This window comes from Arachis ipaensis, chromosome B6, assembly GCF_059453495.1.
Source record: "Arachis ipaensis isolate K30076 ecotype BB chromosome B6, ASM5945349v1, whole genome shotgun sequence".
Classification (NCBI taxonomy): domain Eukaryota; kingdom Viridiplantae; phylum Streptophyta; class Magnoliopsida; order Fabales; family Fabaceae; genus Arachis; species Arachis ipaensis.
In genome coordinates, this window is record NC_142441.1 from 89,147,774 (window position 1) to 89,165,153 (window position 17,380).

At 38.0% G+C, this 17,380-nt stretch overlaps 1 protein-coding gene across 1 annotated transcript; it reads right to left on the bottom strand.

Moving 5' to 3' along the window:
- Positions 1-203: 203 nt before the first annotated feature.
- On the bottom strand, positions 204-1,389 carry LOC148561694 (uncharacterized). Its single transcript, XM_088490782.1, has 4 exons — positions 1,183-1,389; positions 573-1,099; positions 349-501; positions 204-240 (listed from the first exon to the last, which is right to left on the bottom strand). The coding sequence occupies exons 1-4, from the start codon at positions 1,387-1,389 to the stop codon at positions 204-206; spliced, it is 924 nt and encodes a 307-aa protein (XP_088346908.1).
- Positions 1,390-17,380: the final 15,991 nt, after the last annotated feature.

Consider the following 17,380-nt stretch of genomic DNA (forward strand, 5'->3'; position numbering starts at 1 on the left):
TAATCATTCGAGTCAACCAAATAATACATAAGGCAGATACAATCACCAAATACTCAATATCTCACATCAGTATCCATATGTAATAATTCCAATACGTAAAACATAGTTTTTGGAAAGCGCCCCTACCTCAAAATGCAAATCCATAACCCAAATGCCTCACAGGGTCCTTTCCGCCTCAACCCAGACTGACGGCAACCAAAACCTCAGCTCCCAGCCACTTTCACAATAACCATCGCAACACTATTCGCAACATATAATAATCAGGACTCGACCCCACGTTACTAAAATTCACATTCATTAACCAAACACAACGAAATACTAACGCGAGGCTTTCCGAAACATACTTACTGAAATGACAAAGGCAGCTGCGAACATCGAGCACGAAAGGCAAGCATGGATACACGACCCGATACTGAGGACTCAACGGCTATTTTCGGCGGCGGAGGCAAGGTGCGGCGACACCCAGCGGCTCTTCCTCCCTCCACGCGACTCAGATGACCACTGCAGCAACAAGCCGTGACTATGGTATTCTTGAAATTCAAAGGAAACAGAATCCATTAACAAGACCTTACCGGCAGTGTATTCCGGTGACGGTAAATGGCATTTTCCGGCGGCCAGGCACGGCGGCACTACTGATTTCTCCTCCAGGAATGGCTGTGACAGAACCAGAAACAGGGGAAAGGTTCACCGAATCAGTAATGGTTCTAATGGCGGCTTTTTCCGATGGAGGAAGCGTTAGCTTCGCGCAGCACGGCGGTTCCAACGGAGGCGGCGCCGGCGACGCAAGCACGGCCGGGTGCGGTGGCTGGACTCCCAGCTCAGCCCCAGATCTCTCGCATCTACTCTGCTCCCGAGCTCTCCCTCTCTGCTCTACCGTAAATGACGGCGACTGTCTCGGTGGCAAAGGTGATGGCGGCACGGTGAGGACGACGGCGTTACCACACGGCGGCGCAACGGGTCGTGCTCCTCGCGTCACTGGCCCGTGCTCTCCTCCCTCAATGTCGCGCAGTTTCTCTCCTCTGGGCTCCCTCGACAGCGACGACTCCTCGGCGACGGCGCGGCTAGGAGTGATGCTGTGACGAACAGAGGCGGCGGCGAGCTAGTCAGCGGCGCGAGCGGCGACGAGGTGTGGGTCACAGCGCAGCCCTTCCCTCTCTGCCCGTTCTCCCTTCTCAAGCTCACTCTCCCTCTCTGCCTCAATTTCTTTCTTTCATGGGAATGTGAAGCCGTGTGTGTTGCGTTCTGTTGGGGAAAGGGAGAAAGATCTACTGCTGCTGTTGAATGTGTTGGTTTGAGGAAGAAGAGAAACCATGGGTGTTGCCCCGTGGGTGAAAGGGAAGACAGGTGGGGTTTCGGCTGCTGGGATGGAGGCCTCAGTGTTTCATTCATTTTTGAAAACTAGGGTTAAGGGTATTTTTGTAATTTCATGTAAGAGTAGGGATAATATAATAATTGAAACCCAAATTAAATCCAACACTATTTGTACATAGAAAATACTATTTGCTCATCAATTTTACAAATCATTTTCAATAAAATCCCCAAATCCAATAACTAGAAATAATATAATTAAATCATTTATTTTCCAAAGCAGCAGTATTAATATTTAAAATATTACTTATCCAATCCAAATCATATAAAATCCTTATTACTTCATAACTATCAACTTTATAATTCAAATATAGAAAATAATCTAATAATTATAAAATTGGATAATAAATCTCAATTTATTTCAAATTCAATAAGTTAAAACTACAGAAACACTGAATTTGAAATTAGCTAATGATAGCCCTTTTTCAAAGGTTTTGGGTCTTACATTCTACCCACCTTATAAAAATTTTCGCCCTCGAAAATTGATACAAACTGAAAGAAATTCCATAACAGTTCACCCTTGAACACATTTAAGGAAGAAGCAAAAATATCTCAAAATATAATCATATGTATACGATTTTCAAATACTTTGATTGTCATATGCATAAGGGTGCAAAGGCAGGGGTGTGATCGCAAAGCAAACGTTACAAGGTAGGCTCAATGCAAAAGATAACATGGGTCAATCATGTGATAGTATGGCAAAGCATCAAAGGCTATAAAACAGGATGGGGTTAAAATGACGTGCTTAACATCCACACACTAATCTCATATCAACATCAAAGTTTCAACTTTCCAACTCCATCAAGCACTTTACAATTCCCATACTCAATCACAAGCCTGACAACCGCAAACCCGTTCGCAAGGAACAAAACACCCACAACTCATACGTTGCACATCTACCGCTTCAACTTCCGTATACACATATCACGTCTTAAAGAATTAACGCATCGCGTTACTACGTCTACAAGTCGCACGTGATATCAAAACAATTCTCGAGTCTACTCAGAAGGATACCAGATTTAGAACGGAGAGACAATTGTCAAGGGTAATACTCATAGATTTAAGAGAATGTATCCAATTCCCAGATAAACAAAGACGCTCAAGCAATGAAGTTTGCTAGAAATAAATCAATTGACAACTTCAAAGATAACCTTTGAATCCAAGAAATTCAATAGGACTAATAAGAAGAGAACCAGCGCCTTAGTTCGAAACAAATTCAAATTGAGTCGAAGAAGTAGGAGGTTTACAAAAAGGAATATCAAACCCAAGACAAAGCTCACAAAACTCAAGAGCACGATTAAAATTACTCCCAAATACATTGTTCATAAAGGAACCGAAACTTGCGGAAAAACCACTTCGCAATCTAAAAGAAAGGTTAATTAACAACATCCTTCAAGAGAGTAACAAAAGCATAGTCGTGGCTTTGCTTTAATGCAAGTTCATGTTGAAATAGATTTTGTCGAGTTCTAAAAACAAGGTGCACACGGGTTTGGCTAAAGGATAAAATATTTCTTCAAATATTTTAGAAAGGTAATTAGATGCACAACTTAACCAAAAGCAGTTCATAAAACTCGGGAGAGAAATCAAATGCTTTTTCAAAAATTCTCAAAGTTCATATTCGAACAAGCGTGTATAGCATTCATATCAAGGATGAAAGAGGAAGTTAAACTCCTTTTAGAAAAGAAACTCCAAGGTAAAAATTTGCTTACAACTTGGTAGAGGAAATAAGTGGTGCGTTACAACGAACCGGTTTCCACTAAACAAGGAAGTTTTTCAAAACCTCATTTAAAATAGCGCATGCCAACTTTAAATTAATTTCGTCAAAATTGAACAATGGTTTCAATCTCAATCAAGCAACAGAAAATAAATTCCGTTTAATATTTCTTCAAAGAGAATTCAAAACTTCTTTAAAAGGTTTAAAACAAGACTCCAAAAGTGTTTCTTGAAATCACCATCACAGAAGAACATTCAAGAAGTTTAAGATGCACTAAAAAGGAGTCAAGCCTTGCAAGAAAGGTTCTTAAACCAAGGTAGCCCAAACAAGATTCACTAGGCATGAGTCATCAACAAGCTTTCAATTGATCCAAAACAATACAGGGGAAAGGTTCACCGAATCAGTAATGGTTCTAATGGCCGCTTTTTCCGACAGAGGAAGCGTTAGCTTCGCGCAGCACGGCGGTTCCAACGGAGGCGGCGCCGGCGACGCAAGCACGGCCGGGTGCGGTGGCTGGACTCCCAGCTCAGCCCCAGATCTCTCGCATCTGCTCTGCTCCCGAGCTCTCCCTCTCTGCTCTACCGTAAATGACGGCGACTGTCTCGGTGGCAAAGGTGTTGGCGGCACGGTGAGGACGACGGCGTTACCACACGGCGGCGCAACGGGTCGTGCTCCTCGCGTCACTGGCCCGTGCTCTCCTCCCTCAATGTCGCGCAGTTTCTCTCCTTTGGGCTCCCTCGACAGCGACGACTCCTCGGCGACGGCGCGGCTAGGAGTGATGCTGTGACGAACAGAGGCGGCGGCGAGCTAGTCGGCGGCGCGAGCGGCGACGAGGTGTGGGTCACAGCGCAGCCCTTCCCTCTCTGCCCGATCTCCCTTCTCAAGCTCACTCTCCCTCTCTGCCTCAATTTCTTTCTTTCATGGGAATGGGAAGCCGTGTGTGTTGCGTTCTGTTGGGGAAAGGGAGAAAGATCTACTGCTGCTGTTGAATGTGTTGGTTTGAGGAAGAAGAGAAACCATGGGTGTTGCCCCGTGGGTGAAAGGGAAGACAGGTGGGGTTTCGGCTGCTGGGATGGAGGCCTCAGGGTTTCATTCATTTTTGAAAACTAGGGTTAAGGGTATTTTTGTAATTTCATGTAAGAGTAGGGATAATATAATAATTGAAACCCAAATTAAATCCAACACTATTTGTACATAGAAAATACTATTTGCTCATCAATTTTACAAATCATTTTCAATAAAATCCCCAAATCCAATAACTAGAAATAATATAATTAAATCATTTATTTTCCAAAGCAGCAGTATTAATATTTAAAATATTACTTATCCAATCTAAATCATATAAAATCCTTATTACTTCATAACTATCAATTTTATAATTCAAATATAGAAAATAATCTAATAATTATAAAATTGGATAATAAATCTCAATTTATTTCAAATTCAATAAGTTAAAACTACAGAAACTCTGAATTTGAAATTAGCTAATGATAGCCCTTTTTCAAAGGTTTTGGGTCTTGCACTCTCCACCTTATAAACTAGCTGGAATTTCTTCCTATCATTGACCGTAAGATTGTACAATATAATCATAACATTGCTTGTAACTTGTCATCTTATAATACGATGACACAAGCAAAATGTCATTTTTCCTTTATACGCTCTAATGAAGCAAGGTAGCAATGACTAGAAAAGGTTTGCAATAGTTATTTTATTTTAACACTATATATACGAAATCATGGAACTATGTTCAAGTGATAAATAGTTAAAGAAAATACAAAAAAAAAACATGAATCTACTCAGAGATTTCTTACAGATCATAAAGGGCGTGGCTTAGTTCCAAGCAATTTAACAGCAGTTCGGATAAACTTCTCTTAAAAAGTTGCCTTTCAATTATTATAAATCATGTGAGTTCCTATTGGACCCTGCAAGCTTCTTTTTCTTGACTAAGCAAGTGCCTAAAAAATGAGGAAGTCCTTAGTTGGAGTTATCCAAGAGGCTACTGAACCCAAAATAAATTATGTTTGACTTCAACGAAATAGAAAGTTTCTATATGATTTCCAGAATTAATAATATGTTTTCATTCCTATTTTTATACTAGCCAACTTTAGAAGGATGTTAGCTCTTATGTTTTGCTCTTTATGTACATTTTTTATCTCTACCTTTGCTAATTCTTCCATTTGCACTATGACCTTTTTCAAGTACAATTAAAGGAGAAGGTTTCATGTTTAATATTCTCCCTGTACCTGCAAAGTAACTACCTAGTAGCCGATATGGACCACTAGGTTGGTTGCTCCAACTTCCTTAGCTAAAGCCAAACCTACAAGCAAAAGCTTTATATTTAGACTAATTGTTTGAGATTGAGAAATCATACTTCATCTGTTGCTCAAAAATCACATTGTTTTTTTTGTTAGCAAGATACCTACTCCCCTTCTTTGTTGATTGGATAATTTATCTACAAAAACCATCCACATAATGGACTCAATTCCTCCGAGGCAACTATCTCAATTAAGAAATCTTCCATCGCCTAAGCTTTGATTGCATTTATGGACTTAAACTGAACGTTAAAGTGAGATAACTCTATTGAAGGTGGGGCTTCTATAGCACCTTTTTTTAATTAGTTGGACTTTGCACGATTATAACATGATTTTGATAATACTAGCATAATGAATGAGCCAATGTTTGTTGTGCAAAGCGAGTTTCCCAAGCTTAGTGTATCTTAGCTCAGGTCCTTGAAGGACTTTACTTAAAAATTAAAGGGGTCGCTACTACCAACTTTCACGTTCAATGATCAATTTAGCATGGTGGTGTTATCAGTTATTACAAATGTAGATATATTTGTTTTCTATGTTCTAAGTTTTCTAGGATTGGTGGAATGCAAGGATAGGTTGAAATGGTTGAAAGATACCTTACATTCTTCTGTCAAGTCGAAGTTGACTTCCTTTTATAGCAATTTGAAAAGTGGCGAAGTCTTGGTTGCCAATGCAGCTAGAAATCATGATAATGCTATGAGTCATCCAATTAACTATTCACATCCTAAACAAATATTGGCTTTGTCATTTCAAGGATTTCTTTACACTTATCTGCTTAGCTTCGATCCCACTCTACCTTATCCTAAAACTTAGAAACTTCCTTGCTTCCACTGCAAAAGCATACTTAGTACGACGGAGGCACATTTGATGTTTTTGTACATATTGAAATACTTTCTACAATCTAGAATAAACTTTTTCTTTCAACTTGATTTTGATCAACATGCCGTCAATATAGATAAGCATGTTCCTTCTATTCATATCTTTGAATGCCTTATTTATCAACCTTTAGTATGTGATACTTGTATTTTTCAACCCAAGAGGCATTAACTTATGAAAATAGATACCTCTTGGTGTAATAAATGTCATTTTCCTCAGTTGAATGGTGCATTGAGATTTAGTTGTATCTCGAGTACGTATCAAGGTGAGAAAATGGTCATCTGCTAGAAAGACTATCAGCCCATCAATATTAAGGCATACTTTATTTATGTTAGAATAATTGATGCACATGTATCACTTGCATTTTTAACTTTTTACCATGATCACATTTGAGAATCAAATCACACAATCAAGTCCTCTAATGAATCATGCCCCTAATAACCCATGGACTTGCTTCTTCACCTTGGAAGATAGGTTGGAGCACATCTTTCAATATTGTGGAAATACAGTTTTCACTTTAGGATCTATGTCTTGTTGATGGACATGAAACTTGGGTTTATCCGTATCATATCAGATGAAACCCAAGCAAAAAGGTTTCAATTCTCCCGCGGGAGGGTCATGAGGTGCCATCTTTAGAGTTAAGGGTTAATCCTTATTAATGGTGGTAAAATGTTCTAAAATATTCTTCATTTAAAGTTTTTTCATGCATCCAATTTGTATAGGACACAACATTTCCTCCACCTTGGCATCCAAGCCCACGACAAAGATCCTTTCAATATCTTATTGGTAAATGCATATATGATATGGATTGAAAAGAATGCATGAGTGTGTGAAAACTGAATATGGGTAGTTAGGTTGCATTAGAATTGAATAGATTGTTGTACGTTAGATGAAAATTTACGCTAATCAAAGATTCAAATTCTTAGTCCATTTGAGCAAACACATCCTTACCTTTACCGTAACCACATTACAACCCTTGAAAGTCCTCATGATATTTGTATACATGTATTAGATATTTGTTGATTGTTAGAAGAAAAATAAATATTAGAGACCAAGGTTAGAAGAGAATTGAGTGAATCAATCTTAAACACTTGAGTTATTGGAGAGTATACACATCTGATGAGGGGTTCGATTGCTCAATTATATGTTTCACCTATTATGACCACTTATCTTGTAAGTTGTTACATTCTTTTTAGAACTCAAATTGATTTATAGGATTGCATTAATTGCTATATTATTTTAGCTCTTTATGTATATATATTTTCTTGGAAATTGATTTGTTCTGACCAAGTAGATACAAATAAATACAAGTAGGTAAATAGATAGAAATAGATAGAATAGATATAGATAGTTTGCTTTTAATAAGTGTGTCTTCCCTTGATCTTTTCTTTCTTGATGTTTAGCATGAGAACATGCTATTGTTTAAGTGTGGGAGAATTGATAAATCCATATTTTATGATAATTTTTGGGTTAAAAAGAGTGGATTTTATCAATTTAATTTGCACTTATTCATTTAAAATGCATGATTTTGTGAATTCCTTCCTAATTAAGCTTAATTGTAAAAAAACATGCTTTTTATGCTTTAAATTGTCAAATTTAATTCACTTTTAACTTATTCGATACCTTAATATGTTTGTTGAGTGATTTAAGGTTTAGAAGGCAAGAATATCTTGAAGAAATTAAGAGAAAGAATGCAAAAGTGGAGAATTCATGAAAAAATGACTTTTGAAAATCTGGCAGTTGTGCGTACGCACGACTTGCAGCACGTGACTTACTTAAGTTAACATGTAGCTCGTAATTTCAAGCCTATTTTGAACTCAATCCAACTTATTTCTGAAGCATTTGAAGCAAATTCAAGGGGGATAAACATAGTAGTATAGTAGTAATGTAGTATGATTTAAGCTCCAACTAATCTCTAGAATTCTAGGGTTTTAGCTTAGTTTTCTCTCTAATTTGAGGTTTTGATCTTGTTTTAGTTTAGTTTTTTTATATTTTCTTGTTCTGTTATCTTAATTTGCCTAGTTTCTCCTATTAATTTCTCTATTTTACTAATTTTTAGTTTATCAACAATTGTTCTTGACTCTCAACCCTTGGTAAGTTCCTTTTTACATTTGAATTTCCTTTCTTTTGCCTTAATTGTTTTTAGTTTGATTTCTTACATGCTTCTTTAATTTCTCGCTATTTAATTTCTCATTAATTGTGATCCAAAATCCCATTTTTCATAGCCAATACTTGTACACCCGATTATTGGTGTAAAATTTATAACCACAAACTAACCGACAAGTGCACCGAGTCGTGCCAAGTAATACTTCAGGTGAATGAGGATCGATCCCATGAGGATTGACGGATTAAGCAACGATGGTTGATTAATTTACTTAGTTAGACAAGCAGAAAATAGTGTTTGAGAGTTCAAAAGCATTAAACAGTAATTTAGAATATCAGAAGACAGGCAAGTAAATAAGTTGGAAATAAAATATAGAGAAGGCAGTTAAGATTTCAGAGATATCTATTTTCCGAATTGACTTTTCTTATTAATTTATTTTAATCATGCAAGATTTAATTCATGGAAACTATATGTGACTAGACCCTAATTCCTTAGACCTTTCTAGTCTCCTCTAACTTTTATCAACCACCAATTCCTTGGTCACTTAATTCCAATTAGAGGATAAAGTTCAATTCTAGTTTATGTGCCACAGAAACTCTAATTAGCCAAATATAAAAGGATTATATTTCACGTATTCCATTAAGTCCAGATAATTAAAAGTTTATGAGAAATTATTTTCAAGCTGTTGTTCAAGTAAAGAGCTTTTCCTAGTTATACAAAAACTCAATTAGAACAAGGGTCATACTTCCGTTCCACCCAAATTCATAAAATAAAGAACGAAAACAATTCTTGAATTATAAATGAGTACATGAATTAAAATAGAAAAATAATAGTATCAATCCATACAATAGACAGAGCTCCTAACCTTAACAATGGAGGTTTAGTTGCTCATGGTTCAGAGAAAAAATAAGGATTCTGGTCAACTGTAAATTGGGCTGAGGTGGAATGAAAAGTGGAATAATGTTAGAATCCTCCGAAGAGAAGTTTTTTTTTCTCTTTTATATATAATCCTATTTAATTTAAAATCTATTTTCTAAAAGTAAAAATAATAACTTTTCCTATTTTAAAATAAAAATAAAGTTTAAATCAAAATTAATTAAATAATCAGCGTTTTCTGCATGTGGTGCATGTCACGCGTACGCGTCGATAGTCTTCTTCGTGTCTCACGCGTACGCGTCAGGTACGAACATGCATCGCTGTGCAAATCTCCAAATCACGCGCACGCATCAAGTACGTGCACGCGTCGCCCTCGCTGGTCATCTCCTTTAATTCTTGTGCTCCTTCCATTTGTGCAAGCTTCCTCTCCATCCTCTAAGCCATTCCTGCCCTATATAGCCTTCTTTTCTTTTTCTGCGGAAGCTCCATCAAATCCAACCAAATGCTACCTAAAATAAACAGAATTGTACACGACTCAAAGTAGCATTCATAGTGGTTAAAAGATAATTAATTCTTGATTAAACTCAACAAATTAAATGCAAATTCACTAGGAAAAGATAGGAAAGATGCTCACTCATCAATTACTCCCAAGATTTAAAACTCCCGGTTGTTTGATTTGAATTGTGACATTCTTACTAAACTTTGATAGGGTTATTTGCCGATTTAGGACTATACTTATAACGAAAATTCAAGTTTTAAACTTGTGAATTTCTAAACCAGTATCTAGCCCGCATTAAAAGGGTAGAGAGAAAAAGAGAAAGATGGATTCGAAATTAAGGGGGAAAGCGTTCACGCTTGGAATTTAGGGCAAAATTACCATAGAATTTACCTTAAAAAATATCCGACGGTAATCCATTGCGGGTCACCAAAACGCAGTGTTTTCACTAAATGGATTTATCGTCCTCCGGTAAATCCGATACTAATTTACGCACCTATTTTTTCTCTAATTATTACTGACAAATTTACTGTCGAAAAATTAAATCCACCATAATAATTTATCCTGACGAATTCTACGCCTTTACCGCCGGTAAATCTGCTGCTACTTTGCGATACTAAATTCGACGGTGAATTCGATGATACTCAACATTTTTCTTATAGTGCACTACCTCTTTCCAACACTCTACAACCACATGCGATGGAGAAGAAAAATAGATTAGATATTGCAAGAGCCAGGAAGACAAGAAAAAGACATAGAGAGTAGTTTTATACTTACATTAAAATTTGAACACCAAAAAAAAAACTCGCTATGTTGTTGTTCTGAGGATTACCTGAAACGTTGATTTGGGCCTGAATGTGAAGTCCAGATCCCTTTGTATTGTAGTGTTTGATGCACCACTATTTCGTGGTACATTTTATGTTGAATTGAGTGGATTTTATCCATTATTCTCACACTTATTCATAGAATTCGCATATTTTACATTTTTCTTTCTAATTTTGTACTATGATTGAAAACATGCTTCTTTGGCCTTAAATTTGCTAATTTTAATCTTCTCTTATTACTATTCAATTTTAATCTTCTCTTATTACTATTCAAAGCCGTGATATGTGTGTTAAGTGATTTCAAGTTCTCCAAGGCAGAAATGGCTCAGAGGATGGAAAAGAAGCATGCATAAGTGGAAGGAATACAAGAAATAAAGTTTTTCAGAATCTGGAAGCGACGCGCACGCATAGGCGCTCAGAGGATGGAAAAGAAGCATGCAAAAGTGGAAGGAACACAAGAAATCAAGTTTTTCAGAATCTGGAAGTGACGCGCACGCATAAGCGATGCGTACACGTGACCAATGCAGCAGGCAATCGACGCATACGCGTAGATGATGCGTACGCGTGACGAGCGTCACGTGCTGCAAGTTACAGAAAATGCTGGGGGAAATTTCTGTGCTGCTTTGGACCCAGTTTCAGGCCCGAAAATACTGATTAGAGGCTGCAGAGTAGAGCTGGATGGGGATTGAATCATTCACACATTCATTCACATTAGTTAGGCTTAGATGTAGTTTTCTAGAGAGAGAGGAGTTCCAATTTAGTTTATGAACTCTTATGTTTCCTTTGATCCATATTAATGCAATTTATGTTTCCATATTTATGATTGCTTTCTTTAATTTGTGTTATTGATGCTTGCAATTGGTTGTTTAAATTTAATATTCCTTGTTACTTTTCTATACTTTAATTTTATGCCTACCAAGTGTTTGATAAAATACTTGGTTGGATTTTAAATTAGATTTTTACGTCCTTAACTTTGATTGATCAATTGGAGACTCTTGAATTGTCAAAGTCTCTTGTTGGTTGGTGATTGAAAGTTTCTAGTTGGCTTGAGCTTCACTAACTCTAATCTTTGATTAGGACTTGTGAACTTAAGTTGAATTGCTCACTTGACTTACCTTCAATTGTTAGAGGTTAACTAAGTGAGAGTAAAAGGCAATTATCATCACAAGTGACTATGATTGATGGGGATAGGAATTCCAATTATCAATCCTTGCTAGTACTTTTCTTAATTGTTAGTTTACTTCCTTGTCATTTACATTCCTTGTCATTTACATTCCTTGTCATTTACATTCCTTGTTCAACATTTAAAAACCCCAAAAATACGTTCCCATAACCAATAGTAACATACTTCTCTGCAATTCCTTGAGAGACGACCCGAGGTTTAAATAGTTCGATTTATTTTTATTGGGTTTGTATTGTGACAAACAAATTAAACGTTGATTGAGGTTTAATTGTCGATTTAGAACTATATTTGCAACGCGATATTTTTGTGAAAATCTTTACCGACATTTTTCCTCCGTCAAGTTTTTGGCGTCGTTGCTAGGAAATTATAAATGTGTGCCTTATTATTGGTTATTGTGAATATTGTGAATAATTTTGCTTTTTCATTTCTTTGTTAGTTGTTTCTAGTTTTAGGAGTTTATTTTCATTATTTCTTATTAGTTTTTGTTTTTATTTTCTCTTGTTACTATGAATTCTCACCCGTTTGGCTATGAGTTTGGTTCAAATTATGTTGTAGGGAATGGAAGCTACAATGAGAACATGCATCAAGGATGGGACAATCAAAGGTGGGAGGAACCTCAAGCTTATGGACAACCCTCTTGGCAACAACCTCCTCCAATATACTATGAGCAAGAGCCATTCCAGGATGCATATCAATCCAATAGCTATAGTGGACCCTCTTGTAGTTACCAACAAGCCCCACCATATGCCTATGAACCCCCTCCTCAACATAGCTTTGAACCACCATACTCACAAGCCCCCTACAATCAAACACTTCCACATGACCCTAACCCATATCCACCATACCAACCATTTTATGAGCCATATGAACCATACTTAAAACCACCACAATTCCAACCCCAATACCCTCCATATACACCATCTCCATATCCGTATCAAGATGAACCACCTTCACATTATGAGCCCTTTCTCCCAACAAATGAACCCTCCTATCCACCCCAAGCTCCCATAGATGATACCTTTAGTGTTATTCGCCAAGGGCAACAGGAGCTTCAAACCGCACTTACCTCTACTCTTACCGGTCTCACCTCTACTCTTCAAGCTTTTATATCCCGTGTGGATCCATCCTCTACCCCCAATACTCAACCCTCAAGCTCTAGTGCACTTCCTTTGCACCCATATCCATCAATCCAAGAGCTACATGATCCCAATTATGCTATTTACATGGAACAAGAGAGAAGGGATCGTCTTAGGACTTAATGGATCGGGTTCACACATCCATACTTCAAGAGAAGAAAGAGGAGGCCCAAAAGGTGGAGGTAGGAGAGACCCTTGAAGAAAGTTGTCAAGAGGTAGAAGTCATCAAGGAGGAGCAGGATTTTATACTAGAGCAAGTAGAGAAAGCCGAAATTATCGAAAAAGAGGAAGTGGTTGAAGACTTAGGAGATGCAAAACCTCTATGGAAAACTCAACTCATAGAGCCTCATTCCAAGATGTTTGAATTTGATGTTGAAGAGGGTGTACAACCTCCAAAGCATATCATGGTTGAAGACTTTGAGGAGGTTGATCAAGAGATGGATTCAATAATTCATGAATTTCTATCCATAATTGAATCCTCTCCCATTGGACTTGAAGAAAAGGTTAATGTTGAAGAAGCTTGTCAAGAGGTGGAGATCATCAAAGAGGAGTCCAAGAGAGGAAGCATACATTGGCAGTGCCGCCACTGGAGACACCTCTCCCGAAGCCATCACCATCCATACTGTCATTCAAGTGGGTAAATCTCTACTCCTTAAGCTTTAATTTCTCGCTTGCATATGGTTTGCTTGAGACAGATGGACAACTTAGAGCTATCTGTGGTTTTAAGAGTAAAAAGGGGATGGTTAGTGGTTGGCAACACAATCCTAGGTTCGTTATGGTTGGATATTCCCAGTCTAAGCGCAATGGTTGGTAGAGTTCTCAATTGATTGGGTCGAGGAAGTTGTTGGGATGTCTCATAGAGAATTCGAATTGCTTGCCACCTGGTTGGAAAAATGATGATCAACTTAAAGACGGGTGTAGAAACAAGATTTGGGATCCCGGCATACAAGAGGATCAACTTTGGGAGCTCAAAGCTTGTGAAGAACTTCATCAAAGCTTTGTGAATTCACTTGGGAATGTTAGAGATTATTGAAAAATCCAAGCATTGGTGGAAGTTTCAAGATGAGTTCAAGCACAAGCCACCATGACAAGGAGCTCACCAAATGTCCAACTTAAGGACTTTAACTAAAAGTTAGGTGGGAGACACCCCACCATGGTAAATTCTTTCTATTTTCTCTTTTATTTATATTGGTAATAAGTTAAATTTTCATTTTTAGCTAGGTTTATTTAGTTTACACTGTGATTTCACTTGTTTATTAATCTTTGACATTACTTTGGTAGTCTGTTAATTATAAAAAAAAGGGGGTGTCACGCGTACGTGTGACCGACACGTACGCGTCGATGCCCAAAAATTGGTTCGTGCCCAAACTGTGCTGAAACGGAGCGACGGTGCGGCCTAGGCAGAGAGTTGTGCTAGGACCGCGCTGGTGGGGTGCTAGGTGCATAGCCAACCCCACGCGTTCGCGTCTGGTGCACGAATTGTGAATCAGACTTTTCACACTCGTACCACTAACCAGCAAGTGCACTGGGTCGTCCAAGTAATACCTTACGTGAGTAAGGGTCGAATCCCACGGAGATTGTTGGTTTGAAGCAATCTATGGTTATCTTGCAATTCTCAGTCAAGAAGTCAATTATATTTATTAGTTGAATTGCGAATAAACAAGAGAGCATGGATTAAAGGTTACTTGTTATGCAGTAATGGAGAATATGTTGGAGTTTTGGAGATGCTTTGTCTTCAGAATCTCTGCTTTCCTCTGTCTTCTGATTCACGCACGCACGTCCTCCTATGGCAAGCTGTGTGTAGGTGGATCACCGTTGTCAATGGCTACCATCCATCCTTCTAGTGAAAAGGGTCCAGGTGCGCTGTCACCGCACGACTAATCATCTGCAGGTTCTCAGTCGTACCGGAATAGGATTTACTATCCTTTTGCGTCTGTCACTACGCCCAGCACTCGCGAGTTTGAAGTTCGTCACGGCCATCCAATCCCAGAATCCTACTCGGAATACCACAGACAAGGTTTAGACTTTCCAGATTCTCATGAATGCCGCCATCAATCTAGCTTATACCACGGAGATTCTGATTAAGGAATCTAAGAGATATTCATTCAATCTGATGTAGAACGGAGGTGATTTTCAGACACACGTTCGTGTATTGAGGAAGGTGATGAGTGTCACTGATCATCACCTTCTCCATAGTTAGGCGCGAATGGATATCTTAGATAGGAACACGCATGTTTGAATGGAAAACAGAAGTACTTGCATTAATTCATCGAGACACAGCAGAGCTCCTCACCCCCAACAATGGAGTTTAGAGACTCATGCCATCAAAGAGTACAAAGTTCAGATCTAAAAATGTCATGAGATACAAAATAAATCTCTAAAAGTTGTTTAAATACTAAACTAGTAACCTAGGTTTACAGAAAATGAGTAAACTATAACAGATAGTGCAGAAATCCACTTCTGGGGCCCACTTGGTGTGTGTTGGGGCTGAGACTAAAGCTTCTCACGTGCCTGGGGCTGTTTTGGGCGTTCAACACCAGCTTTGGATCCTTTTCTGGCGTTGAACTCCAACTAGCAACTTGTTTCTGGCGCTGGACGCCAGAATTGGACAGAGAGCTGGCGTTGAACGCCAGTTTATGTCGTTTATCCTTGAGCAAAGTATGGACTATTATATATTGCTGGAAAGCCCTGGATGTCTACTTTCCAACACAATTCGAAGCACGCCATTTGGAGTTCTGTAGCTCCAGAAAATATATTTTGAGTGCAGGGAGGTCAGAATCCAACAGCATCAGCAGTCCTTTTTCAGCCTGAATCAGATTTTTGCTCAGCTCCCTCAATTTCAACCAGAAAATACCTGAAATTACAGAAAAACACACAAACTCATAGTAAAGTCCAGAAATATGGATTTTGCCTAGAAACTAATGAAAATAAACTAAAAACCAACTAAAACATACTAAAATCTATATGAAATTAACCCCAAAAAGCGTATAAAATATCCGCTCATCAGCGTCACTGACACGTACGCGTCATTTGAGTTTTTTCCCAACCACGCGTATGCGTGGGCAATGCGTGCACGTCGACTCAAAATTTTGATTAGCCAGTTCTACAAACAGAGAGTTGGGCTGCCGCTGTGCGAGTGTTGTGCGTGGAGCACAGTTCACTTCCATGCATACGCGTGACCGACACGTATGCATCACCCCCTTATCCTGCAATCCACGCGTACGCGTGGACGACGCTTACGCGTCGCTTCCTGTTTTCTATTCTTCATCTTTTTTTTTCCTTTCTCCTTCTTTCTTCTTCCTTTCTTACTTTCTTCTTCTTCATTTCTTTAACTTCTCATCCTTATCCTCCTTTATTCTCTTTTACTTATTGCATTGGCATACTTTCATTCATTGCATTTTAACTTTGTGCATGTTTTTATTTTCTTTTCTGAGTTTGTAATTCTTCCATTGGTGTTGAATTTTCTTACTCACCTGTTGGCTATTTCTTCCATTATTTTGGGTGCTTCTTAACTTGTCTGCTATTTACTTGAAATGCCCTTTGCTTATATTATTTTCTCACTTGCATGTTGTAGCTACCATGTAGTTGAGAACCTCTTTATTCTTTGGCATTAGCCCACCCATATTTTATTTGCTTGTATATCTTTGTTTGTGGGTTATTTTTCTTCTATTTTCTGTTCTTTCAGGGTGGCCGCCAAGAAGGGAAATGGAAAACTTCTAAATGGGACGGACAAACAAGTTCCTGTGCACCATCTTTTGAGGAAAAGCATTAGTTGTAGCCACCCGTCCACTTGCACATCTATGCATGCATTGAGGACGGTGCAATCTTTAAGTATGGGGAGGTCGATACCGACTTCTGCGGGTTAGTTACTTTCTTTTCGACACCTATGTTAAATTTTCTTTGTTAGTTAATTGTTGCATTGCATGATATACTGCATGGTAAGTTAGTTGTTTGCATGTATGTCCTACTTGTTTGAAGTGATAAATTCTTTTCCAAGAAACTATTTTATAGCATTTCACTAATTTGAGTTAAAATTTTTGTTGAACTTGATTGAAGAAATTTATTTTAGAACATGGTTTTAGAGCTCGAACACACAAAACCAGTGAGATTTTGAACCTATTTGATTGGTTGCATTTTATCAAGCAATACTTTATTTTGGTATGTGTTTTTCTCTCTAAAATTGTGATCTTTGTCTTGCTTGATTTTATATTTTCATTGCTTGATGTATGCATGCACTTATATGATTGAGGCCTTTGTTTCACTATAGCTTACATACCCATATGGCCTTATCCCTTTTCATTATCTTTTGCAAACCAATGTTGAACCTTTTAATCCCATTTGTTCTTTACTTTCGCACATCATTCACTCTAAGCAGAAAACAATCATTTGAATCCTTGGTTAGCTTAGACTAGTGAGAGTGCTCATGATTTAAGTGTGGGGAAGTTGGGTTTCGAGATATTTGGTTTGGAAATTGAGTATGTTAGAATTTTTTGT

Coding starts and splice junctions, on each gene's coding strand:
- LOC148561694 (XM_088490782.1), bottom strand. CDS start 1,389: ATGAATGAAACACTGAGGCCTCCATCCCAGCAGCCGAAACCCCACCTG. Junction 1,100..1,182: donor AATTGAGGCAGAGAGGGAGA/GTGAGCTTGAGA, acceptor GCCGCTGACTAG/CTCGCCGCCGCCTCTGTTCG. Junction 241..348: donor CAGCTGCCTTTGTCATTTCA/GTAAGTATGTTT, acceptor TGTTGCGAATAG/TGTTGCGATGGTTATTGTGA.